Here is a 27,606-nt window from a genome sequence, read left to right as displayed (position 1 = left end):
GACCACCCTGCCTCCTTCATGTGAAACAGAACAGCCATCTTCTAGAGTGACCGAAAATCCCCCGGCACCCAAGAACCATCATTAGACAAATAAGGAAAGCAAAATCTGTGGCGAGTGGGCCTGAGTCCCAGATCCAGCAATCCTGCAGGCATCGCTAATCAGGAACACAGCCTGGCTTTCTGCTGAGTGAGGACTTGGCCTCAAAATCGCTCTGAAGCCAGTTCTCTGGGCGGCCAGTAGCCATCCGTCAACATCCGCACCCGAGGCAGAACCTGTTTTCCACTGCTGGAGAGGTACAAGCACAAACTGGAACTCCCAGGACCAGAGGCCCAGGGTGTCCCCAGCCAGAAGGTGGCTTGCCTGGCTGCTCCCCTATGAACTGTCCTAGGAGGGAGCGGGGAGCACTGAGCTATGCCGCACCAACCTGGCCGGTCCCCAGCAGAGCTGAAGGACCCTCACAGGGCCACCATTCAGCCTGAGGCAGGGAGGGGAATGGAGTCAAGAAGACAGTGTGAGGTGGAGAAGAGGGGTGAGGAGAGGAAGTAAAGGTGTAGGAAGAAGGGAACAGAGGTGACCCCATGGTTTCTCCACTGGCCCCCACCTCTACGATTCACTCTGGCTACCTTACTCCTCTACTTAAAATTCCCTAAGGACTTTCCACTTGCTTTTGGGATCAAATCTGAATTCCTGCCTCAGACTCACAAGCCCACCATGACTCAGCCCTGCCGCCCTCTTCAGCCTTGTCCCCCTGCATGCCCCCACCCTGAACTGCTCCTGCCAGCTGCCCATACTCTGAAATCTGCATCATCTATGGGACCTGTGCTGCTTCCTCTCTCAGCTTTGTGTCAGATTGCTAAGTATCCTGTATTGTTCTACTTTTACTATTTTTAATTTAAAATTTTATTAATATTTAACATTATTTAATATTTAATTTAATATTTTAAAATTTAATATTTAATTTAATGTTTTTATTTACTATTATTTATTATTATTATCCCGTATAAACTCCACTTTTCTTCCTTAGTTTTTAGCTGGCATGTGGTTACCTGAAACAAAGACATTTCTGAGGCTCCCTTGCAGCTAAAGCTAGTCATGTGACTAAAGTCTGATCAATGGGATCTAAGCAAAGTGCCACACTTAACTTCTGAGAAGTAGTATTAAAAGGAAGAGATGTGCTCTTATGGGATGAGTATGTGATGGCTGGAGCTTGGGCAGCCTTCTTCGACTATGAGGTAGTCTTATGTTGAAGAGAACGGAACATGAAGATAAAAGAAATCTAGACCTCTAATACTGTGAAACCAAATCCAGGCTTCTTTTACATGAAAGAGAGAAACAAATTCTTATTCTGTTTAGGCCATCATTACTTTGCGTTTTCTTACATTTGTGTGTTCTTTCTTTTTCTGCCTGGGATATATTTCTTTTCCTTCTTTACATTGCTGATTTTATTTGACTTTGCAAGACCCAGTTCTTATGTCGCCTTCTCTAAGGGGCCATTCCTGACAGCACCCTAGCTTGGACAAGCAGCCACTGTTGTCCCCTCATAGCAAAGAGCAATTTCCTCTTTCTAGCTAAGCACTTGCCTCATGACTAGACAAAGAGCATCTTGAAGGAGGGTGTCTCATTCGTGTCCAGAACAAGTGCTTGACAATGAGTAAATGGCTAGGGATGGAGGAGCAGGGGTGGGGCATAAGGGTTGGAACGAAGTCCCAGCAATTCTCTGGCTTCGCTTGGGGGATCCTATAGCACTACTTTCACTGATAAGCAGATCCACCAAAAGGCAGCTCCGTTGAGGCTGACGAGGAAGAGACAACCACTCTGCAGAGTGGCATAATAACACAATTTCTAAAACTCCCTAGTATTTACCACAGTATTTACCAATTTACACAGCATATACCCAAGACACGTATCCATTACCCTACTTAATTCTAACAACCTACGCAGGCACTATCATTATTCCCAGGGCTGAAAGGGCTACATCACTTGCTCCGGGTCACATGGTACTGCATGGCCAAGTGGGGGACCTGGCAATCAGGTCCTCCCAGCTTCACGTCCAGAAACACCGGGGCCTCCCCCAACCTGCACCGTTCAGGGGAGTCAGCAAGGCAAAGCATGGGCAAACCGCACGTCGGCCAGCACGCACGAGTACGCGCATGAGCTCACACACACCTGGTGCACAGACGTGAGGGGCTCCAGCTGTTCCAGGGGCATCTTCCCCAGAGGGCAAGAGTGATGGCAGACAAGGGGCACCGGGGCAGGCTGTGCAGCTGCTATGCACAGCTGCTGTGCCCCTCCGCTCAAGGACAGGACCAGCCCGAGCAAGTGCAGGGGACGCGGGGCAGCGGGGAGGGCTGGGGACAGGCGGCAGCCAGCGGGAAGTCCACATGCTTTCAGAAACTGGGCTAGGCTGTTACTGTAGTGCGTTCACCTCCCCGGGAGCAAGAACAGGACACCGTCAGGCTAAGAGACGGCAGCACACAGCATGTCCGTGGTAAACAATTTATTTTTCTACCTCAGTCACTTACAGGGGGAAAAAAATAAAATGTCATTAGTGAGCAGCACAGATGAACTATTTACAGAGATGAAGAAAATTCACAATGGCAAAAACGTGGGTGAGGCGAGCATACTGGGGCAAGTTCACCAAAGCAAAGCAATTCAGAGCAAAACAAAATAAAGCAGGGGTGGGAGCAGGGAGCCACACAGAATCATTAAAAAACAAAAACAAAAACACCACCACCAACACTCATGAAAAAGCCTGCAGGAAAATAACAGGAAACTAACCAATGATTACATCAAGCATCTTGCATGAGATGAGCAAAGCCACCCAGGTTTTGGGTCTCAAGGACAGTGACATTCAAACAGAGGGATGTGCTCCCCTCAGATGCACCAGGTGGAAGCATGCGGGTCACTTCTCACAAACCAGGAGCGGGAACAATGGGGTGGCTCTTGAGGGCGCTGCTGAGCTGTACTGCGGGAATCCCAGCAAGTGGGGCTACTTTATACGGGGGAAGCAGAGGGGTTCAGGACCACGGGAGAAGCAAGCCCTTCTCCAAGTGACCGATCATCAGGGGTGCCCACCTGCCTAGGACCGGCCCCGTGTGCTCTGTCCCCTCCTACCCTGACGGGCCAAGAGGCCCTGATACCAGCAGGAACTGCAAAACCAGTGTGGATGGGGTGCTGTGGAAGGACGGGCCCAGCATGGATCTGTGGCCACACGGCCTGAGATGTCCCTTCTCAAAGACACGTGCACACATATCATTATTGTTCACAGCCACGGAGTGCCTGGCCCCCAGACACAAAGACAACCAGATCGTGATGGTTTTTCAGATAGAGCTTTTCTTCCAGATTACGTCTTTCACATTAGTGTTTACAGAACGGGGGGGGGGGGGGTGGTCGTGGGGTGTGTGTGTGTGTTTGTGTTTTCACTGTTGGTACTGTCCACCACAGGACACAGGTGCTCTAAGTCATGGATCCCCAATGCCTGTGAGCCACCAGCACTAAAAGCTCAGCCCATGATATGCCCCAAAAAGCCCATTTGGTCACTATTTATTAGAGGGTTAAATCCTCTGCCTTTGGCTCAGGTCATGATCCCAGGGTCCTGGGATCGAGCCCCACATCAGGCTCTCTCCTTGGTGGGAAGCCTGCTTCCTCCTCTCTCTCTCTGCCTGCCTCTCTACCTACTTGTGATCTCTCTTTGTCGAATGAATAAATAAATAAAATCTTAAAAAAAATAATAATAAAATAATTTGATGCCTGTTTCCTGGCTTCTCCTGAGGAGGTGTCGCTACGAAGTTTGTGAGAAGTTGCCCTTGGGCCCCGTTACATTCTAGGTAGAGAAGGGAGGGTGCTGGGAGGAGGGGGGTGTTCACAGTATGTACAAGAAGCAAAATGGGGAGGGACTGCAGAAGAAAAAAAAATTTTTTTTTTCCACTGAGTGAAGCAATGAGGACTTGAGTCTTTTCCAAGAATTAAAAATGAGAAAAAGAACAATCGTTCAAACAGGCAGCTAGGACAGTCTCAGTGGACAATGACAGCCGGGGTGGCCCCAGCCGGGGCTGTGTCCTCTCTCGAGGAATGGTAGCAAACCCCAATGTATTAGGCCTCTCTTAAGAGCTAGTTGATAAAAATTATGTCTTGTGAAATCGGCAAATAGTCTGCAAAGTGAAATAAGAACAGAAATTAACAGATTAAACTGAAATGAGTCCGGGAGGTGGGGGGAGGGAAGAGAGAGGAAACAGCAGGGGCCACCGATGAGAATCATGATTAGTTGAGCCCCAGTACCAATCCTGTGGGGTGGGGGTCAGGGCGGGGGTGTACGCGCTGGACATCTGGGCCTGGGAAGAAGGAGCCACTTCCACAGTCATGGCTCATCCCTCAGTCTTTCTAGAAAAGAGCTACTCCTCCTTTGAACAACTAGTGTTGAGCCCTCTGCATCGCAGCATCTCACTTAATCGCACTGAATCCTAAAGTGGGCTCTGCTGGCCACCGAGCAGCCCAGGAGGGCAGGTCAAACACAGGGCCCTTTGTCCTGATGGGGGACACTGGGGACATGGTCTGTGAGTGAACACCCACAGGATGAAGGACCTAAGCAGCTCTCGGGGGCCTGGGCGTCCTGTCACTCCTCCTGGCTCACACTCACGCTGCCCCACTAGGATGGGACCACGGAGAGGCTGGGGGGGAGGGGTGGTGCGGCGTCCACATACCCTGTGAGAGACTGGAGGTGGGACCTGGGTGAGGGGGTACGTGGTGAGGACACGGAAAAGAAAGATCACAAAGCAGAAAGCTCAGGGCAGTTTGGTGGTGACAGCTGCGCTGATGTCACTGGCTCACAGGACCTCAGGGTGCGGGGAGAAGTCAATGGAGTCAAGCGGACAGGGTGAGCGGGGGCAGGTTTGAGCCATCGTCCCCCGGGCGGGCCGTCCCTCTGCACCCCAGCCGCCTCCTCACCAGACCGTCTAAGACACTCCTTATTGGCATGGGACAGGAGAAAGATGTTAGAATGTTCCAAATCTCCCGACTCAGAGACCCTATGCTGGGCTGGAGGCTCTAGGCAGAATCAAGTTTCGTTTTTGAGGGGAGCCACCGCGTCATGAGCTCTGGAGTAGAACACTATCGGGGACCCCCTAGGCTGCTTGGGGACAGCGGACAGAATGGCAGCCGGGTCCAGTCTCTGGGCCACCCCCTTCCCGGCCTGGATGGAGGGGCAGACTCCACATGCTGCCCCTCCCTAACAGCACGTGGCCTCACTCTTGTGGCCCCTGACAGCCTCTTTGTGGCCATCAGTGAGGACACCCAAGAGACCTCCAGGGTTAAGAAGTGGAAGGATGGAGAATGGAGAATCTGATGGCCAGGGGAGGAGAGAGCAGCCACATTCCATGGGCCAGGGAGCCCCTGTCCAGACATTTTAATGTCCCATTCCTGCCCTAAGCAAATCCAGCCGACTGCATTAAGCCGCAGGAGCTAGGGACCGTGACACACAGGCCCTGGACATGGTCATTCCTAGCCCACACCAGCTCCCTCATACCCTTGCCCTGGTCCTAAAGCCTTGGCTTACGGTGACAGGCTGGGCACAGCTGGGAGGCTCTATCTTATCCTACCCAGCCTTGGTTGGTCACTCTTGCATCTCTGTCTTGCATACATGTCTGCTGAGGACAGATCCAAGGACACAGATCCCTGAGACGTAGTTTAGCATGGGATCCACTTTGTCACCCCCAAATTATTCCACATCGGGATCCCCCAGCTCTCCCTGCCTGGGACTAGTACTGCACCAAGGGGGCAATGGCAACCTGACTGTGAAGGGAGGCAAGCCCCACCAGGTATGCAGAGTGGCGAGACGCTCTCAGCAAGCCAGGATGGAGCCTCTATATCCTCTTGAACCCTGGTGAGGAAGCCAGGGGAGGGAAGGAGATGAAAGGCTTTCTTCAAACTGCCACCAGCTTCCGGGCTGAGGAAGATGGGCAAGAAATGACTAGGAACGATGACATGCCAGGTCTCCCTGGGAGGGACAGTGTGTATGCATGTGTATAGGAGTGTGGACCACACACAACTCCCCCAACCTCTTTCTTTGTGCTCCGGAACGGTGCCACCCAACAGAACTTTCACAGAAAACGTTCTACAGGCTGTGCTAACGGCAGACACTAGCCACGTATGGCCACTGGGTAAGTGAAGTGTGGCTGGTATGACAGAGAAACGGGAATTTCCATTTTACTTCATTTTAACTTAAATCTAAATTAGAGTAGCTGTGTGTGGTTAGCGGGATCCTACTGGACAGACAGACGACAGAGAGAGAGAGAGAGCAATGTGGCAGCGAAGAGCCAGACCACCTGGGTCTAAATCGTAGACCTGCTTCTTGCTGCTAATGAGCGTGGGAACAGGGTCCCCATCTGTAGATGGGAAAATCTAATGGAAGAGTAGACTTCTCTGTTCGTAGAGAGAGGCCTGTAGCTCCCCCAAAGCAGCCAGCTGCTGTAGAGGCCACCCCCCACCCCCACCCTCGTGGAGATGCTGGCCCCAGGGGACAGGCTCATGGGGAAGTCTTCCCCACTCGCACTGCTCTAGCCGGAACTGCTGCTGCCGTATCCGCCTCCCCTCCCCCTCCCCCTCCAGCCGAAAGGTGCACAGACCCCAGGGGCTGTCCTGCCCAAACCCCTTGTTTCCGGAAGACAGTGATGAGCCCCAGAGATGGCAGAGCCAAGGCCACAGGCAAGAGCCTGGGGCTTCTGTCGCCATTGGATGATCTGTCCTGGACAGGGCATGGCTCTAAATGCCCCAAACGCTTCCTGACCTCCTCTGCAACATCCTCCTCCACCCCAACACTCTGGCAGAGATGTGCAAATGCTGGGGGAGATCATCATGTGCTCCCCTCAGTCCTCCTCCTTGGCTTCAGGACACAGTCCTCTAAGGGCCAAGCCTATGCTCCCAGGGCCTCCAAGGCCTCTGGGTCTGGGCAGGATGACCAACCAGCTTCCGAGGGAGCCTCCTTTCTCAGCAGAGAGCCCCAAAGGACCAAACTCCATTCCTAATGCTTCCTCTAGACTCCAGCTGTCCTGTCCACCCCTACATATTCTTATTTACATTCCAGGTCTGGGAATGTGGGCTCGCCCCTTCAGGGGACAAGCAAGGTCCCATCAGCATCGCTTCCTTCAGCACCCTGCCTCCCACCCCTGCAAGGCCATGCCTGTGCTTGCTGCCTGCCTCAGGTGGGGGTCCCAGACCTCCCGGCTACATGGGAGCTGCGGCCGCCTGGGCATGTGAATGGGCACTGTCATAGGTTCTGCCTCGAGCCTCTGACGCCTGCACTCGGGGGAGGGTGAATCTATATCCCCCACCCAGGACAGTTAACTCAAACCCCAACAGTACACCACGGCTACACAAAGAAGGGCTCAAAGCCAAGGCCACCAGGCAGAGCTAGAGGAGGGGATGGAGGAAGGAGGGAGGGAGGGGGAGATGAGAGAGACAGAGGGTAAGAGTCCAATCCAGCGAGAGAACTGGTAACAGGCTCCAGACCATGGAGGGTGGGCAGAGGGAGGGCTCCTGACTCAGCTCCTTCCCTCCGGGCCACCCCCCCGAAAGCTACCATTCTCAAATACCTGGCGCGGAGGCAGTACTCTGACTCATCAGACACTGAGCAGCACTTGTCTCTGGAGTTCAGTATATTTGAACTTCAGCACCTACAGGTCATTCCCTGGATGGACATGTGTACGAGCTGTGTTCTCTTCAGGGGTCCTCCTGCCTCCCCTCCGATGCAGCCCATTTCCCGTGCTTCCAAAGCCCCAGGAGACACAGACACTCACCTGGGAACTGATAGCCATAGCTAGGAGCAAATCCAGGGTAGCCGCGGCCGTAGGTCGCCACAAAGTTGGGGTAGCCTTGAACACAGAGAGAAAGATCACAGGGGCGTTAGTACAGCTGCCTCAGGCCTGGGGTGAAATCCCAAGGAGGGTAGAAATGAGGACAGCCTGGGTCATTTTACTGCACAAAATGATTTGCCTCCCCTGAGGGTTTTTACCCAGGCCTCAGGGCCCCTCTCTATCGTGGCTGGGGGCACTGCTGTCAGCGTGCTGGTAATTAACCTGTATTTGGGCAGAGAGACCTTCCAAACCCACGCACCTTCTGGAACCTGCAGAGTAAATGCCACACGTTAGTACCAAACAGAGGGCCTGCGCCTGGCTCTGACATTTGGAGAGCTAACCCTGAGTGTACTTTACCGTAAAGCTATTGACAGTAGGAGATTAAAGTCCTTGTAATGCCTCTTCCCAAGGCAGCAGAGAGCGGGGCCAGCATCAGACAAAGGGGGAGCACTTGGGGGTCAGAGTTTCCGGGCTGACCCAGTGCTTCTAGAAAACCACTGGGCTCAATGAGCCATAGCCCAGGGAAGGCATGGCCCCAGGGGCCTGTGTCCAAGCACACTCAAGAGTGCCCGCACTGTCCCCAGGTTCCACCCACGCCCCAGCCCCCCCCAGAAACCATGAGGGACTATTTTGTTAAAATGTGCACCTGGATGGCTCAGTGGGTTAAGCCTCTGCCTTCGGCTTGGGTCATAATCTCAGGGTCCTAGAATTGAGCCCCGCATCAGGCTCTCTGCTCAGCAGGGAGCCTGCTTCCCCCCGATCTCTGCCTGCCTCTCTGCCTACTTGTGATCTCTGTCTGTCAAATAAATAAATAAAAAATCTTGAAAAAAAAATGTGCTCCAGGAAACACGGCCCAAACCCAGAAGCTTCACGCCACATGTTGTAACTAACGGGTGCTTCACGGCAAGCATGTTTTCCACATGATCTCAGCAGATAACCGGGGGTTGGCGGGGGGGGGGGGGCGTGATCCCTGTACTACGGACTGCCTGTGGAAAGAGCTGCTGGGTTGGGCGTGAGGACACTGCTGGCATGTTCTGCTGCCGGTGCGGCCCTCTGTGAGCTAGTATGAAAGCCCCAGCAAGCTCTCAACCCTCCACTGTGCTCACTCAGGCTGTTTCACCATTTATGTCCTTGCCTCTTGGCTCAGGCGACAGAGAAGGCTGGTGTGTAGCCCTCTTGGACCGATTCTGCAGTCGTACGAGACCCACGGGTCCCCCTCTGCTCCATCCCAGCAGGCTCATGCTGCCTCCATCAGCTCAATGTGTGGGAAGCCCAGTCCATTCCTGCTTTTCACACACCCCCACGGCCAGTCTCCCGCCGCCGCCGCCACCACCACCACTCCCAACAGCCTGACTTTGGCTTGTATTTGACTTTTGTTTTTTGGCTGCTCAGTACCTGAACCCCTTCTCTGAGATTGGGTCTCAGAGAGAGGCCTGCCTCTCATCGTGGAAGCAGAAGAGGACCCCTCCTGCTCTCTCTAAGCCAGGCAGCTGGGAAGCAAGTTGTGAACCTGGGTTTGGCTCAGGGAAGTCTTCCCTGGATCCATTTCTGAAGAGAGTGGGGCAGAGGAGGACACAGTGATTCGGAATTTATTCTGGTGCCTTTGGCGTGAGCCCAGCACCCAGTGGCGGCAACAGTGGACACCCCGACCCCGACCAGGTCATTCCTGGGTTGTCTCTGGGTCGCGGCTGTGGCTGACCACCCAGTTACTGCCGATTCTCCAGCCTTCCTGGCAATTTTGTGAGCTGACGAGCCTCTGCCAGTCCTCTCCTTTTAGGCTTACAGCGGCCAGAGTTTCCGTGGCCTGCCACCAAGAGGCTGGTAGAAAGTAGCTTTGATGTGGTGGGCGCAGGGTGGGTCTGTAAGAGTCTTCCAGCCCTCCAGCCACGAGGGCAGCAGCGACAGCTTTCCCCATGTCTCTGCGCTTGAGATAACCACTGACACACCCCCAGATACGGGCTCGGGGGTCTCATCATCCGCATCCTGAGTGCACAGGGGGTACGTCACAAGCACCTTCTGACAGGCAGTGAGGGCTAAAGGAACAGGACCATCCCTGCAGTTCCGTCCTGGGTGCCCTCCGGCTCTGTGCGTTTGAGCTGGCAAGTCTTCCTGTTCATGGAGCCTTTATGCCTCGGAGGCCCAGAGAGGGGACCCGCCTTTCCTCACTTGCCCATGCGCGTTGGTGTCTTGGCCTCCGCTTGACCAGTGGGTCTGTCACTGGACCCAGAAGGAAGAATTGGTCTTGTGGGCATCAGGAGACTTGGGGTCCAGGCTTGCCTCTGGCCCAAGGCCACGCCCTTGGTGGGAGGGAGGGTCTTCCTGGTCCTTTGACGCCTTGAGTCTTGCCATCTGTACAAAGCTCTGCGCGTCCCTTGCGGCATTCTCGACTGGGCCCTCCCCCGCCCCCCTGTGCTTCCCTTCCCTTCCCGTTTAGCCAGAGCCTTTCCAAACGTGCAGTCACGACTCACTAGCCGACTGACCTGTTTCCACCTCAAAAGGGCCCTGCGCCTACTCCCTCTTGGGCACCCATCTCACGGGGCCTGATGTCTCCCTGGCAGAGGGTCACCCAGACAAGTGGGATGACTGTATGGCTTTGCCCTGACTGCCGAGGAGCAGGCTATCCAAGTGTGACGCTCGGCTCTGGTCCCCGGTCGCAGAACAAAGGGACAGAGGGATGGAGAGGAAGGGGGAGCTCAAGAGGCCTTACGGGGACACACGCACACTGGCTTCTTCCCTGGTATTTATTTCATGGCTGGCCAGCTCAGTTCTCCTCTGAATTAATCACCTGCTCTCAAATCAGATCTTTCATGACTAGATTTCTTAAACCATTATTTCAACAATATCGATAAACGGATTATATGCAAACAGCCAAATCACTGCTGCCTAGGGCCTTTCCTGGTGAAAAATGACTCCTTTGCTTGTAACTTCGGCACTTGGGGTCTGAAATGTTTTAATCTGACAGCAGACATGTAGGCCCACGTGTCACCTTCAAGCCTATCTCTGGGCAGGTAGGCAGGTGGGGTGGAGTGGGGTAGGACGCCCAGCCTCCCTGACAACTGGGGCCCCCAGGACCATTTCCTAGCTGCCTTCTTCCTGGCACATGCGACAGTCTTCGACAAGAAGGGAGGCAAGCATGGTTAAGTTCACCCCGATTTGGGGGCCTCACCCAATCTTCCTAGACATATCAATATGGTCTCCAGCACAACCCAGACAAGAATTTGGCTTCTGCCAGAGCAGGGGATCTGATCTCCAGCCCCCATCACGCACATCCTCCGGGTCAGGCAGATGAAATCATAAATTTGTAATACAACATTATTTCAATTTTCCTCTTCATTTACTGCTGTGCAGCCCAGCTCTGTTCCAACGGCTCCCAGCCCCAGCCACATGGGGAAACGGGCCGCCGCATGTCAATAGCACATTACGGCAGACCCACGTGGAGGCTCCATCAAGCCCTATTACAGCGGGATGACCCAGCCACTGCTTCCATTAGCAGCTGGGCCCCTCCCACACTGACCACCACCCAATTTATGGGCTCCAGTACTCTGGGCGCCTGATCAATCTCACAGTAATTATCTCTTGTCACTGAAGGAAAAACTAAGCTTGCTCCTGGATGGCCACCTTTCTTGCACAAAGGCTTTCCACTGGGGGGTAAAAAAAAAGAAAAAAAAAAAAAACCTGAGAAATTAACAACGATCCGAATTTGCCAGGCAGATCATTTCAGGGCCCCCTTTTGGGGATGCTGGCTGCGTTTTCAGAATTGCGGTTCTCGAGCTTTCTCCAACTCTAGATGATGTTGTCGGCTCTAACCCTGGAAGATGTTTGCATTCTAGATGGGCACATGACTCATCCCCGCCTGGGCTCGGTGACTCAGCTACTTAGTCATGGAAAACTGCTCCCACCAGGACCCCGACTTGAAAGGACAGGAGATGAGGGCTGTTTATCCAGGGGCCTGCGGAGTGTGACATACACACCACGTGGTACGCAGAGCACTGCCTGGGGCACCATGCTTGGTTCCACGCGGGATGAATCCAGATGCAACACCTGGTGCCCGGAGCCCTTCCCAGGCTGACACGCAAAGGCCAAAGTCTACCCAGACGCTCAGACCCCAAAGCCATCCCGACGCATAAATGCATCTTGAGGCCTACACTGCCCAGCTTAAATTTAAGTCTAAACTACGATGGAAAACCCCAACTCTTCAGTGGTATGAACCATATCTTAAATGCTCAGTAGCCACATTGGCTAGTGGCTACCATCTTGGGCAGTGCAGACAGAGGCCCCCTCTACCAACCACAGAAAGTTCTGGGGGCGCTGTGTTATTCTAAAAGGAAACTGAAGAACCGAATTTCGAGCTTCCTCTGTTCACCAGGAAACAGCTGAACAAATGGAGACCTCCTTGGGAATGACCTCAACAGACATTCTGGGGAAAGACAAATCCCAGTGGAAATTATGAATAAATCTAGACACGCAGCTCTACGTTCCAGCCAGTTTCCTTTTGACCTGTCAGTGCATGCCAGCAGATGATAGCTCATCTTTTCTAGGTGCTGGTTTAAAAAAAAAAAAAAATTGCTTTCATTTCTGAGGGGCTTAGTGTCGGGGAACACTGGGTCGAGACTTCACAGGGACTTCTCAGTAGGAGCACTGTCAAGGAGACCTCAAGCTTTCTTCAGCGGAGTCTACACAGTCCCACCATTTCCAGGCCTGGAGGGTGAAGCTTTCCTTCAAAGCCCCAGCAATGAAGTACTCCTCTCCCAGCGGTTATCAACCATGTTCAGTAGTGTGTGCCCAGCGAGGTCAAGACAGTTAGAGGCAGTAGGCTTATAAGGCTGAGGGCAGAGTAGGCCAAAGGGAATAGAATGTACCAATAATAATCACGTTTGCTTTTATTAAGTCCACTTCCATGAAGGAAAACCAGAGAGTCTAGGGCACTGGGCTGGGTTGTCGTGGGCACCTCTTGGCCACCATGAGACAGTAGAACCAAGTCGGAAGGGCTGCCGAAAGATCCTTCCTTAGTTGATTTTCATTCTGTCCAGCTCGAAGGCAGGAGAACTGGTCTGAGGAGGACCCCTCCTCTTCTCTCCCACATTCTTTTCAAGGAATTCCCACTGGGCTGTTTATTCTATGACTCTCTCAAAGGTTGTAGAAGCTAAAACCAAAACCGCTGTAGGTTTCCTCCCAAGGACGGATGCAGCCATACCAAGAGACAGCAAACAAACATGATTGGATCCCTCTCTGCTTGTCAGTGTGGAGAAAATCTCAAGGGATAGTTAAAAGCAAGTTTCACAGTTTCCAAGGCCTTTACAGAGCAGTGTATCTGCCATCTCGGCAGAACATCGGCTCCCTGAGATCAGGGACCTCACAGTCTGCTGCAGCCTCAGCACCAAGGACAGTACCCAGCCCTCAGTAGGTGCTCAGGAAACCCTGTTGAGGGCGTGGATGGAGCAGCTTTAATGGTGTATAGTCTCACTTCTAAACACCTGTGCAAGTGTTAGACACTTTTCTGCCCTTCCGACAACAAACATTTACAGCATGAGAACTATTTCATTCATGAACTTTTAACAAGTGTTTTTCTGCCTGGGCCGAGTTCATCAAACTTGGCTTTGATGAAACTGTGGTGGTTAATGATCGTGGTGAGGACACGGACAGGCGATGGGTGATGGTGGTGATTCCAGGACAGATACGGATCACGGAGCGGGTGAACCAGGTGACTTATGGGGATGTGTCAGGCCATCCCACCCTAGTGAAGGAGAAGCACAGGTTTGCCTACTACCAGCTGGGGTCAGAGTCCATCCTGGAGACTCTGAGCCCAGCACTCCTCACACACACCCTTCAGCCATGCCACTGGGCTTTTGGGGCTCCCCATTCAGGAGCCTCACCTTCCAAGGCTAGTCCTGTCTGGATCACCCTGAGCTTGCTCATCCTTTTTAGCACGGTGAACATGTCACCTCCTCAGGGAGGTATTCTCTGATTCCTCAGCCTAATTTCCACTCTTCATGATGTGCTCTTAAAGCACCCCCTGACTCTATCACAACTAACTACCTGTAGAATTAGCCATTAACTGTTGTCATGCTCACTAGACCACATGCTTCAGAAGGCAGGGACCACATCCACCTTGTCAAGCACAGTCTCCCAGCGCCAGCGCAGGGCTGGGGTGGAGGCATGCACCAGGAGCTCAAAGCCAACTGCCGGTGAGCACCTCCTGTATTCAACACAGCCTCCCTGCCTTGGCTCCCGTTATGAAACCATTGGGTGCCCTCTGGCCAGGGATCTGAGCTGGGGGGTCTGGAGAGATGTGGGCTCTCAGCCCCTGCTTGCAGCCGGGGGCAAACAGAACCACTGCACCCTTGCTCTCTGGTCAGTGGCATGAAAGGCTTCGCTGCACACCTCTGCTTCCGCCTGAAGGAAACAGGTCATTCTTCCTAGCAGCCAAGGGCAGCAAGTTAGACTCAGTAAGGGAAGGGCACTTCCTGAAGATCTGATCCTAAAAAGTTTCCTGTCTTATGTCCTAGGGCCTTTATACTCACTGTTGAAAATTCAAGACTTCAAAAACCGGCAGGAGACAATTCTTTAAGATTTGATTTTAAAATTTAAAACTATTACTGTGTTTGGACCTTCTTTTGCTATACCCTGTAGGGTAAGGCCACGCAAAAATTACTTTTTAAGCAAGAGGTAGACAAGTGTCTCACAGTCAACCAGGAGCTAATGCCCACTGATTTTTATCTATTTATTCAGTTTTATTAGAGAGAGTGTGAGCGGGGGGGGGGGGGGAGCGGGCAGAGGAATAGGGAAAGAGAGAATCTTCACAGCAGGCTCTGCGCTCTGTACCGGGCCTGACGTGGGGCTCGATCTCACGACCCTGAGATGGTGACCTAAGCCGAAATTAAGAGTTGGACACTTAACTGACTGTGCCCCTCAGGCGCCCCCTCCCACTGACTTTTAGAAGTAACTTCTTTATAATGATTACACTCTTACATTTAGTTTTGGGGCTCTCCCTTTTCCTCTCAACGGGGCAATCCTATATACCACACTGTTTCACTACTGTAGCTTTGTGCCGTATTCTCTTTGGTCCAACTAGTCTTTTCTCATTTTTCTTTTGAAAACATTTTCTTATCTATTCTCATGTGTTTCCGCTTGCAGATCAGCATTAGAATCATTTGGCCAATCCTGGAAGAAGTAAATAGGAATTTCCCACGGAACTCAATTAAGCCAAAAACATGAATTCAAGAGGAAGTAATATCTCTGCCACTTTTAGGATTCTTCTGGAGTCTCTTTCCATTTCTCTCCGTCTCTCAAAAGTTCCTCCAACTAACTTTACGGGCCCTTGTTATTTGCTGAGACAAAATAGATACAATGCTTTCTATGAATGTGTAACACCAAGAAAAGTTTCATACATTTCAAATGGAGCTGGGAATGATTTAAAGAGCTGCGAATCTTTACATAAAGAGCTGATCAAACAATATAGAAGGGGGACTCGTAGCCAAACGGAATGAAAATCCATTAAAACCAGACAGATCATGGGCCTGAATGGAATTTTACCATTAACTACCATTTATCCCATTTAATTAGTATTTTCCCGACACACAATAACTCGCACTAAAATGCTGCTCTCTTGCCTTGAAATTTCTAATTATTGTTGCGACCCACACCATTACGCCTCTTCTCTGCTTTCTTCATTTTTCATGCCATTTCAGTGGCAAGATTTTCAATTATCTAAGCAGGACGGACAGAGATACCTTTAAGGAAGGGGCATAATATGCAACTTAATTTCTCTAAAAGCCAGGAGAGATCATTTTTCGTCAGAACAAACACACTCTGTCTTTCATCATTTTTTTTTTTTTTTAGCAAATAAAGAGTAAAACAGGCCATTTAAAACATCCATTTAAATGCAAATTCTGATATCCCAAGAGAAAAATGTTAATCATTTAAATAGACAGGATTATAGCCCACCCTCATTACTTCTCCTCTTCCAAATTTTAGAAAATGTAGCTTCGTCCCACATGGGGAAGCCAGCCAGGAGTCCTTGGGTCTTTCGGAACACTCTGTCAAGTAGAGAGGCATGAGGCAGGGGGCCGCCTTTTTCTCCTTTTGAAGGGAGTGGAAAGGAGAGAAAATAATATGATGTACCCCCATGTGCCAGGCATGGGACAAGATGATTATCGATCAATCGACCTATCTCTGTAATGGTCACAACTACCTCGCAAAGGGGTTTATCATCTGAGACCCAGAAAGGCAGTTTGCCCAACTGGTACGTGACCCAGTTGGGTGCCCAGGCCTCCGGAGCCCCCAGCGCATGGTGGCTCTGAGGTGTCCCCAGGGACCCCCGCCCAGACTCACCTAGCATTCCCATGCCAAGCATGAATGCGTCCATGGTGTAAGGCAGTCCCCGGGCCCGGCCTCTTGTCCCCGGTGGGAACATGACTTCCTTAGGCTGAGCTTTCTTACATTCTACCTGTTCAACAGAAAGGCGAACAAATGAGATGCAAATGAATGCCACGTAAATGTCAAAAAGGCAGAACGGATCTGGTTACCCGCGAAGGTATTTTTAGCCTCGCTCCTTATTCACTGTAAAAACAGCCAAGCCAAGCAAATGGCCTGCAAAACAAATATTTAAGAAAACACGCCACTTGTTGCAAATCCTGCTTTGGAAAAACCGACAAGGATGAAATTGGGTTTGGAGGGGTGACAAGGACGTGGGCTGGAGACACGCGTGCTTGGGTCGGGAGCTCAGCCTGGAGCGTGCGCACAAGGCCCGGGAGGTGAGAAGGCACGCGAGGCTGCTGCATGTGTCTGTGAAGAAAACCAACAGCAGTAGTAATACCCCCTCCTGCTCATTTGGCCCCTTACAGGTTTACAAATGCCTGAGGGCCCCAACTCTTCCTATCGGGCCACCTGATTAAGTTTCTTATTAAATAAGCCGGTTAGCTTTAGCTCCATTTCACAGATGACGAAACTAAACATCTGAAGGCTTGTGTCCTGTGCTGTAACCCACAGCCCAGCAGGGGCAGGCCTAGAAGCCTGAGTTTTCTCAAACTGCTAGGTCGCCGATGCCCCCAGCTCCCTAAAAGCCGCCCTGGTATGCTCCGGGGAGAGAAGTAGGAACGTTCCACACCACTTCTGTCCATCTGGATTAGCGGCTTCTCATTCTGCAGCCACATCTTCAAGTGGTTGCTAATCTTTCCTGATTCCCTCCTGCCTCCTGAATTTCTTAATCCCATTCCGCTCACACAACCCAGAAGTCACTTACTTCCCAGCCTTAATGGTATATAATACGAACTCCAGGAAGGAAATGAAACTATTGCTCTCAGAAGGGCCTACATCGTTCTCAGGAGCGTGTCTCACCCCCCTGCTTGGTGCTTACTTGCTTTTAGTTTACAGATAAACCTAACACACACTGTTAGCTGGTAACCCACTCCATCGCTGATGGTGATGGGACCCAGCGGGGCAGGGCAGGGTGCTTAGGTGGCAAAAAGCGTTAGCGTGACAGTCAGATAGTGAGGGAGGAAGGGCAAGAATGAGGTCCCCATATTTAAAAGGGACCATATGGTATAGGAGCCAAAACTCCACATAGCCCAACAGCTGCCGAGGGTCTCACTACCACACAGAAGATTACTACTGTTCCCAGGGTGTCTGAGATAGGAAGTTCAATTGTTGCCTCATACTTTGTTTTAAAGGGACCTACATGGGGCTATCCATTTTGGAGATGTACATACCTCTCAGATCTTCTCATCCCAAATACTTCAATTAAAAAAAATGTTAGGGGCACCTGGGTGACTCAGTTAAGCAGCTGACTTTTGATCTCGGCTCAGGTCTTGATCTCAGGGCTGTGAGTTTAAGCCCCATGCTGGGGCTTAGTGCTTAAGGCTTGAGGGAAGCTTTAATTACCTAAAATATTAACTTCTCCTCCTTCAGAGACACCAGATAACAAGTATTACTCACTTTTGCTCTTTAAATAACCACACATACTTTAAAAACATGGATAATATGGCTCAACATTTATGTCTGATAAGCTTCGCACAAAGTTTTTATAGGTTAAAAAGGAAGAGACGGGCACCCTGAAATGAAAATGGGTGAGAGACATGAACAAGCAATTCACACACGACTAATAATGACATACACCCTTCATATCACATGTCACCTATGACATCCCCAAACGAGACATACTGCCATCTATCAGACTGGCCATGACGACAGGGATTCCTGATGTCAGAATCTCTGAGAGTATGGGGAAGGGGGAGGGGTGGGACTTCACACACATTTTTTGGGAGGGTCACCTGACAAACTTTCCATAGCCATCCAAACATACATCGTTTGACCTAATAATGCTACTTGCAGGAGTTTATCCTGCATGGACATACAGATAAGGATCTTGTGGTGACAAGCCATTGATTATTATTATTATTATTTTTAAAGGAAATATCCTAAGTGTCCAAGAATAAGGAGTTAGTTAGCCAGGTTTGGTTCACCCGAGCTTACTGGAAACTGTGACGCTTCAGAAAAGAGAGTTGAAAATAAGATGCAATGATGCTGGGAAACCCTCGGTCCTGGGCTAATGAGGGTGGTCGGTCACCCTAAAGGTAAGAGGGAGAAAAGTAAACTACAGTGACTCTGTGGAAAATAAGCAAGTGTATATGCATATCAAACAGGGGAAACATATTGAAAAGACATACCAAAGTTGCTTTAGAGTAACTCTGTTCTTTCATTTCCAGGGTGCACTTTGTTACTGGTACTTACTTGCCAGGTTTTCTGCTTTAAGTATTACTGTTGCAAACAGTAGTAGGGAAAGGTGATGTGAAAGAAATAAATGCATCAGAATTAGATCTTTCAGATCTCTCTCATAAGCTGGGGGGGACAGTTTGCTCCTAGACACCATCCCCATCCCTGGGACTCAGAAGCAGGCAGAGGAAGCTCATTTGCGAGAGCCTGCCGGGGCGGGGGAAGATGGGCGCGCTCTGCAGAAGCAGACAGATAAGTACCTGACGCCGGCACCGGGGGCTGGAATAATACTGCTAACCAGCTCACTTCCTAATGGCCCGATCGGTGACAATCTATTGTATTGTCTTAGGAAAGCCTGCCGCCTGTTCCTAGGCAACCTGATCAACGCAAATTTCAGGTTTATACAGTTTTCATTTAGGGAACATAAAGGTTAACTGACTGTAATGGGAGTATTTTAAACAAACCCACCTACTCCTCCTCTCACTGAACAGGGCTGGCAGCGCCGTTTAATTCTGTTCTGTCTTCGCTGGTGCTGTTTTGGGCAGCACCCACTGTGTGGTGTGGGTCCTGTCAGCTGCCCGCTGTGTCAACTGTGAGTGCTCCCCGAGGCCAGGGGCTGTGGCACGCGGACTCTTGGGGTGGGGGGAATCCCCATGTTCTGGGCACTTGAGTGACAGGGAAAGGTAGCCACCGCACCAGGGAGCCTTGGCCTGGTCTGCACTGAAGGCTTCCTGAAGGATCTCTCAGGACCAAGAGGTCTGCCCAGCCAGCCCCCAGCTCCTCTGAAAACATACAAAACGGGGGAAGAGAAGAGCTATTTTCTGCTCCTATCCTGAGTCCTTGCAGGGGGTCAGGGGCCTACTGAGCATGAAAACCACCACCCCCCCCCCCGCCAGACTGGCAGAAGCCCCGCCTCCTCCATCAGACTGTGACCTCAGGGCAGGGATCAAGTCTATGACATCCCAGGTTCCTTGCAAGAACCCGTACAGAGCATGGACTGATGCCTGTGCTCACTAGGGTCATGCAGACCCAGGCTTCCTGACCCAGCAACACTGAGGGACTCCATGTGCCTGGCAAGTGCTAGGCCATGGGGGATGCAGACAGTAAGAAGGCCAGCCTCCACCTCGAGAGCTTTCATTCTGTTGAAAACAACAGGTTCTGACCGTCTTGTTCCCCTACCATGAAGGCAAGTACTCATGTCAATCTGCCCCCTGTCATTTCTGGGCCTGCCAGCCTCTGGAGCCTCTTGAGTTAGACCCCATCTGGGTGACCCCCCGCATCCCCACTATCGTCCCACCAGGCCCCCAGGCAAGCTAGAGAATGGAGCATGAATACCCCTAGTTAGAGTCAGAACCCAAAGGAGGAGAACCAGCCCAAGTCTGCCCCGCTCCAGTAACACATTCAATGCATGTGGCCACACACGACATCCCACGTATCTCCCACTGTGTACCAGGCTACTTCTAAAGGTCGTGGCCTCAAGCAACAATGGCTCATTCCTTCTCGTGCTTCTGGGAGCTGCCTGGGCCCAGCGGGGCTCCTGCTTGCCGCTGCTTCTATAGTTGTGGTCCGATGGTGCCCGGGGCTGGAGCTAGAGCCAGACAAAGGCTGGACTCAGCTGGAGGTTCGAGTGCCTTCTTCTCCCACAGAGTGGGCAGCCAAGGCTGGTCAGCTGGGACCGTCCACCGGGAAGCGCCTGCTCTTGGCTTCTCCGGGCCACTCCTTCCTCTCACACCATGCTGGCTGAATCCTAACAGGGACTGTCCCAGCCTGAGAATTCCACAAGACCAAGGCACAGGCTGCAAGGCTTATCCTCCAGGCTTGAGAGTCAGGCTGCCATTTCCATCATGTTCTGCTGGTTTCACTGGGTCAGCCTAGATTTGATGCTGGAGGTGAAGATCGCTGGGACTGACTTCAGAGAGCAGTGACCACACGAGATGGGTGAAGAGCGGCGAACCGACAGGACCGTGGGAGGCCCTCCTCCTCTCCATGGCGTCTGGCTGGCCATGTTCTCGGGCTGGCACGCACTGAGGCCTGCTTCCACCATGGGGCACCAGGCGGGTAGGGAGCTCCCTTTGGGGGCAGCCCTGGAGAGGCTTGCCTGGCTTCCCATGGTCGACAGAAGCAGTGGGCCTCCGCGTGGCCAGTCCTCCTGTTCCAGCTGTTTCACTGCTGCCCCCACAGAACCCCGTTTACGGTCAAGGCTCCCCACCACCTACACCCGAAGTGCTTTCTCTAGGGCAGCCCAGGGTGGCGGCAGATTCTGAAGAAGGGATAGCTTCAAGTCTTGGTCCTTGAATCTGTTGAGAAGCCGCTCCTCATCACGGCTATGGCTTCTAGTGATGACTGGAAAAGGCAATGTGGTTGGTGGGCCCAGAGATTTTGTAGGAACTTCCATTTGGATTTGTGCTTATAAGAGGTCTCAGATCGACTGACCAGGCACCGGCCAATCACTCACATTAGGAAGACGAGCTCTCCGTTCCAAGTTTCACGGCTGGCAAAGCCACAAAGCAACCCCACACCAGGGGCTGAATTCCAAGGATGTTGTACCCCGCCTCCAAAGGTAGGTGGGATTTTTTTTTTTTTAAAGATTTTATTTATTTATTTGACACAGAGAGATCACAAGTAGGCAGAGGCAGGCAGAGAGAGAGGAAGGGAAGCAGGCTCCCTGCTGAGCAGAGAGCCCAATGCGGGGCTCGATCCCAGGACCCTGAGATCACGACTGGAGCCGAAGGCAGTGGCTTAACCCACTGAGCCACCCAGGCGCCCGGTGGGTGGGATTTTTAATCTCCAAACATGCTGCTTTGCTTGGCAGCCTGGCCCTGCAGAAGAGGGGACGGCTCCCTTGCTGTCTGCACAGACACAGCATAGGAAGAATGACCAACGGAACCCTCTTTCCCAACAGGACAGTCCAGATGGCAGCATGTTCCTCCAGACGATGACTCCGAGGCCTGCCGTGGGCTGGCGCGTGTGGTTTCCGACCTTCCGTGCAGGCGGCTTGTCTGCCCATCAGGGTCAAAAGCAACTCAGCAACGAGCTCCGTTTCTAACTCTTCATGTAGAAATAATTTTGCATTTGCGCGAGAGTTGCAAGGATAGGAAAAAGCACCGTTCTGTAGGTCTACATCTGTATCTGTATCTGTAGACACGTTTTCCTGAACCTTCTGATAGCAAGGTGCATACACAGTGGTACACGTGTCCTAAACATGTTTTTCTTACACGCAGATGGGATGCTTTTATCTAGCATACCTTCCACAGCCTTGTGTCAGTGGACCCCATGATGTCCTTGAGAGGTAGAAATCCATCTTCCAGGACAGGAAGCTGAGGCCCAGGGATGTCAGACACCACACTGGCTGCTGGAGGCCCAGGCCATGTGTGCTAAGGCTGCATTTGAAGCCGGGTCTGCCTGATACCCCCATGACCCAAGCCAGGGGAGCCAGTCCCACGCCCCATCCTCTCCTTGAGTAGGGGTGGGGGAGGGCTCAGCATTGGCCTTTGGAGAAGGCTCCGGGTCTTCTGTGGGGACAGCTTCCCTGCAGCTGCTCTGTTGGCTGCCCTCACCCAACTGGCCTGCGGGCCTTGCAGAGGCAAGCTCCCTGCCAGGCACCTTTTGGAAGAGACTGGAAGTTTGAGAACCAGGCCAAAATCTGGGAAGTGAAAAAGGTTTTTGTTTTTCCCTGATTTCTACATAACAGCCCCAGTCAGCACATGGCCCCGGGGCCAGGAGGGAAACCAGCCTGGCCTCGGTCTGGGGAAACCCAAGCCCAGTGCCCGTGGCCTTGATTTACCACCCAGGACAAGGCAACTCTGTGTTTCCTGGAGGCCAGTGTTTGCAGCTTCACTTCTCACCTCAAACTGGTCACGTTAGACATGATTTACTCCTCCAGGGGGAGATGGACTCTTCTCAAAGAATAAAATTCACTGCTGTTCAGAGCGACCAGCCAGACTGAAGAGCTGGCGGACGGGAGGGGAACAAAGGGCAGGTCTTTTGGGCAGGTGGGTGCTTGGCGGGGGCGTGTGGGGGGGGTTACTGGGAGTGTCCACGTGGGCACCGTCCTATTGTACAGCTTTCTGAAAGACAGAGGACTGACCTAGTCTTGCCCCAAGATCAGTTTCTCCTCTGACTCAAGCTGCAGCTCCCCCAATCCCCCCAGTCAAGTTCCAGCAGATTCCAGGCCAACACTGCTCCTCGGAAGCCCCAAGCTGTCCATCTCCTCTGGCTGATAGGCCCCAGGCACTTCCCAGGGAGCCGCCACTACCATGTAAAGACCTGGGGTCCTGCCTGGAGCCCTGCAGCTACCCAGCTCTCTCTGGTCAAACAGGAAGACTTAGCGGCAGCCCAGAAACCACACCCACCTGCCACCCCATAGCTATGCCAGTCTCCCTCCTGCCCGCTGTTCTCTCTTGCCCCCTTGTCGTAAGCCTTTCTGGAGACACTAGGGGGACAGGGTTCAGAGGGGACCTGCTCTCAAGGAACCCACAGAGCATGGAAGACAAACACAAGGTAGGCGACTTGGGGGAAGAACAGAGTCTCCACTGTCCTGCCCTGTGCACCACAGCAGGAGTTAGCCTCAAAGGCATGACAGCAGCAGAACATGCTAGAGAGCGTGCAGGCCACTACAAAATGAAGACGAGAGGCTCTTTATTCAGCCATTACTAGGAATTCCAAGATGGCAGCAGCAGAGCACGAACCCAGCAAGGGCTCTTCTGAACACAGACGTCCCATCCAGGAAGCTGGCTCTGTTCCAGCCAGCCGCTGAATGAGCCGTAGGAGGAGGATGACGGAACAGCAAGGTGCAGGTGACAAGCACAGAAAGAGCCCAGTGAAGAGAGGCGGGGAGGGAAGGTCCTCCTCCGCGTGGAGCTCAACGCTGGGGACAGACCTGCGGGGCATCTCCCTCTGGGTAACCTACAGAGAGTCAGGGTGCCTCGTCTGGGTTTTGACATCCAGTCCAGGGTTCTCACTGCATCCAGTTGCTGTGCTTGTCCATGGCCCGAGGCAGGATGAAGCCGTGATCAGCAGGTGTGTGCGGTTGGGGGAGGGCCAGGCCAGAGACGCTATTGTGGGAGGGGCAGCAGTCACACCCAGAAGTCCCGGTCGTACTGGGACGACCCGGCCTGTGACTCCACCAGAGGGGGCCTTAGCGCCCTGCCATACCTGCCCCCAGCCAGCACCAGCCTCCAGCCTCTGCGGACTCGGGAAGGCCTCTCAGCTGGGCACTGTGGGCCCTAGAAGGTGAGCAGAAGGGAGTTCTATGCTCCGTCCCTTCGCCTCTCCCTTCCCTGACATCTCCATCAGGCACTGTCCCTGTAGACGGGACCAGCCTGTGGCCAAGCACCAGAGGACACACTTGTATGGGGTAACTTGTCTTGCCTTACTGCAAAACGGTCTTCACAGACATGCAGGCTTCCGCGGAGTCTCTGGAAGCTACTTGGTAAAGCAAATGGAAATGCCAGCTTAGATGGGCAAAGGCTGCCAGCAGAAACATCCACCTTCCAAGGACACTCGCTTGCTACAAACAGCCTAGACCCACTTGTGAGAAGCACCAAAAGTCCCATAGGACAGGGGATCTGGGCTCCATCTCCTTGCTCAGCAGGATTACTCTAGGGAGGAAGGAACAAAACTATAGAGCCTCCTCCTCTTATGCCAGGCATGGCCACGGTATCCTCACGGGTGCATGAGGGTGTACCCATACACGATCTCATACACAGTTGTGTACATAGTGACGCACACACATCACACGTAGGACACACGGTGCCTGGCCCACGGAAGTCCTCGGAGAATGCCGACTGCTCTCCGTATTCTCATCAATCAACTCATTTCCTCGGAGTTGGCCTAATTAGCCCTGGAGTTACAACAGAAGAGGAAACGGATTTGCCCAAGGTCAGCCAGGGAATGACAAGCTGCGATTCAGTCCTAGGTCTCCCGCTTCAAACGCCCTGTCCCCACCTCTGGGCCACTGGCCATGCAGGTGCGGCCCTCACAGCCCTTCCCCACTATTCTCCATCCAGTTCACGTGCCACCCCTTCCACAAGGCCATCCTCAGTCCTAGTTCCAGAACTAATTTCATCGGCTATTTCCCCTATTAACATCAGCAATGACAAAGTGAAGGAGGTTATCAACGAACACTACTAGCATCCCCTTGTTAGCAGGCAGGGGCTGGGCATGGACACAGAGATGAATTCAACAGGATAAGGCTCTCCCTTGGCAGGGCTCAGAATCTGGGCAAGGAATGCAGAGGGGCTGGTCCCCAACACCGTCCGAGGCACACTCCCCCATGACTACGGCCTCCCACTCCGCCTGGATCTCAGGGCAGGGGCATGTCCTCTCCACCAGCTCCTCGCCCTACTTCTCTGCTCTGCTTGTCCCCCCTGAGTGGGAACCTGACACAGGGCTTCTCTGTGCCTCAGTGTTCTCATCTGTAAAACAGAGCAACAGTGGTGCCAACCCTCCCCAAGGCTGTAGTGGGCTAAGAAATTAAACCAGCTAATCCTGTGAGTGCTTGGGCTAGATAAAGTTGGTTGGGTCATGCTTTAATCTTCGCGGGGGAGCCCAGGGGAGCGTCCCTGAAGGTGACAAAGCTGGTTCGCATCTGTGCTTCTGACCCAAAGTCTGGGTAGCAGAGAGGAAGAAGGGGGCTGCCACTGCCCCCAGCCCGGCAGACTCTTGGCATGCTTCCTACTGCCACCACACACACCCCACCCCCGGTCGGGGAGGGCCCCGTCTTCCTGCTTTCATCAGCAAGGTGTGCAAAAGGAGCTTCACGGGCTGCACTATTTGGGGGAAAAGCTGATGGTGGCAGCAGCAGCTGCTCTTTTTAATTCTGGGAACCTGCAAGGGCATTTCAAAGTGAAAAGAAACCTCTCCCTTCAGCAGGTGCCTAAATGCAGCCGCAGGGCTGGGTGCTTATCCCAGCCCAGGGTGGGCTTTACCAGAAACCCTGAACCAAGCCCAACATAATTTCTCTATTTAAAAGAAAGGGAGAGAGAGAGAAAGAAAGAAAAAAAAAAAAAAAAGGTGCAGCCGAGCATTAGATTGCACCTGCCTGGGAAGTTGGGCAGAGCGTCTGGGTGAACTCAAAGGACGAACAGGCCCCAGAGAAGGGGTGCGGGTTCTTCCAGGGTCTCCATGCCCCCCTGCAGACCCACCACCCTATGGGCAGGGCGTAGGGAGCCCCACACGTGGGAAAGTCCAGGGGGGCTGGGCACTGAGACATGGAAGAGTGACCACGCCCTCCCAGGCCCCCTGCAGTGACCTTCCCAGAGGACGGATGAAGGGCGAAGGAGCCAGAAGCCAAGCCAAGCAACCTGGCTGCCAGACAAATTACTTCTGCCTAAAGAGCACCACTCACCACCGAACAGCCCAGCCTCCCCATGCCTCCTCTCTCGGCACACGCGCCCCTCCACCCACAGGAACAGAGCCCGTCCGCAAACACGTGTGTGCCTGATGCAGGGGCGGGGGGCGCAGGACCTCCCTCTTGCTCATAAACACGAGGTTCATTTATTAAGTGCCTCTCTGGCATTTCCTTTTTTGCCTTCATCCTGCTTGTTTAATATTGCATTTGACATTCTCATTTTATAAATGGTAACAGAAGCAGAATGGATGGCTAAAATTAGCTTACGAGAAAGGAGAATGCTGCAAATAGGGTGGTGAACACAGAAGCCTAGTTAAATCCACCCACGTCACCCGGCCCCCGCCCCCCACTTGCACGCTGGTTCCCAATCAGCTCTTAGCCGTCAGGGTTCAGGCTGCGGAGGAGTGGCCCGAGGCAGGGGAGCGTGCCTACTCCCGGGGCACCCCTGCCAGGGGCAGCGCCCCGTGCCAACCCTAGCTTGGGCCTCCCTTGGACCCCATGGACCGGAACCCACAGCCTGAGAGACCAACCCAGGACTCGCCTGCTCTTTCATCCTCCTGCCCCCACCACCCCCAGAAGCCCCTATTCTGGGGGCCAGTCCCCCAGATGTGCCCTGAGCTAAAGGTAGCAAGCCTGAGTGCTTGCCAGGCTTTGCTTTTTCAGAGGGGTTTTCGGAACCTCCCCACTGCAGGATTCAGCCGAAGGGCTGAGCTGCCCAGGACACATGCCCACCCGCTCTCCTTGGGCCCACCTCCTGGCCAGGGCATGGCAAATACCCACCTCACACCTTCCTACCTGCCTGCGTCTGCACCCCTGCATTTCGTTGACTTGTCCAGGACCCCCTTCCCTTAGGATTCTTACATATTTGTGCAGTAAAAGGATCCAAAGAATAATAAAAGTGATGATGACGATAACAGTAACAGTAAAAAGGGCCATTGCTTTGACAGACCACGCTAACCTAGTCCCAGCTTCCAGCAGTCTCTGAGAGACGTGCCATCCTTACCTGTCTGAGGGGAAGCCACGCCCAGGTGACAGGTAACCTGTACAAGGTCACAAAGTCTAGCAATGAGTAGCCAGCCGTCCTGGGGTATATTTGGGAGTGAGGGATTTCTGACACGCTCTTCTGGGAAGGCCTCTCGGGGTGGACAGCACTCTGTTCTGCCCCTTCCTTCGCTCCCTACCCACTCAGTGCTTGGGGTCCGTTAAGAATGAAGGCACTGCTTTCCGCATGCTACTACCCCAAGCCCCAGCATCCGTTTGGGGCACTGCTGACCCTCTCTGCCTTAGGCTAATAACCAGCTAACTCCATAGTGGCCACAGGAGAGCTCTTGCCTAAAAGCCTTTCCTTAGGCCCACTGAGATGAGCAGACCGCACCTGCTCTGGGCACAGCAGTAAAGGCCAGGAGCTGAAGCTGTGGCCCCCAGGGCAAATCCTGCTGATGCTTTGTTTTTATAAATAGAGTTTTCCGTGAACACAGCCCTGCCCACTCACAGACCTATCATCAGTGGCTACGTTCGGCTCTATGATGGCAGAGTTGAGTCATGACAGAGACCTAAGGCCCTAAAAGCCTAAAATATTTACCATCTGGCCCTTTATGAAGCTTCTGGGCACTGGGTTTAGGCCAAATGGAAGAAACTTGCGGGAACCGATGGGGTTTTCAGGAGGGTGATTCCTTCAAGGCTACCAGATTACAGACC

The 27,606-nt window shown here is 52.7% G+C and overlaps 1 protein-coding gene across 7 annotated transcripts in view; it reads right to left on the bottom strand.

The window, feature by feature from the left end:
• The window catches only part of MSI2 (musashi RNA binding protein 2), a 387,607-nt gene that overhangs the window by 41,940 nt on the left and 318,061 nt on the right, over nucleotides 1–27,606 (bottom strand). For 6 of the 7 annotated variants that reach the window (XR_009347802.1, XM_059147472.1, XM_059147469.1 and 3 more), the window contains exons 9-10: nucleotides 16,179–16,293; nucleotides 7,791–7,865 (exon numbers count right to left, since the gene is read on the bottom strand). Coding sequence is in view for 6 of the 7 variants with exons in the window: in XM_059147472.1 (XP_059003455.1) it covers nucleotides 7,791–7,865; nucleotides 16,179–16,293 (190 nt within the window). In the remaining variant the exon portion in view is untranslated. Of the gene's footprint in view, nucleotides 1–3,735; nucleotides 4,152–7,790; nucleotides 7,866–16,178; nucleotides 16,294–27,606 lie in introns of those variants that run through there. The other variant, XM_059147474.1, reaches the window with a different exon arrangement.

Source organism: Mustela lutreola, chromosome 15 (assembly GCF_030435805.1).
Source record: "Mustela lutreola isolate mMusLut2 chromosome 15, mMusLut2.pri, whole genome shotgun sequence".
Classification (NCBI taxonomy): domain Eukaryota; kingdom Metazoa; phylum Chordata; class Mammalia; order Carnivora; family Mustelidae; genus Mustela; species Mustela lutreola.
The sequence above is the reverse complement of the archived record's forward strand: the minus strand, read 5'-3'. Positions and strand labels throughout refer to the sequence as shown.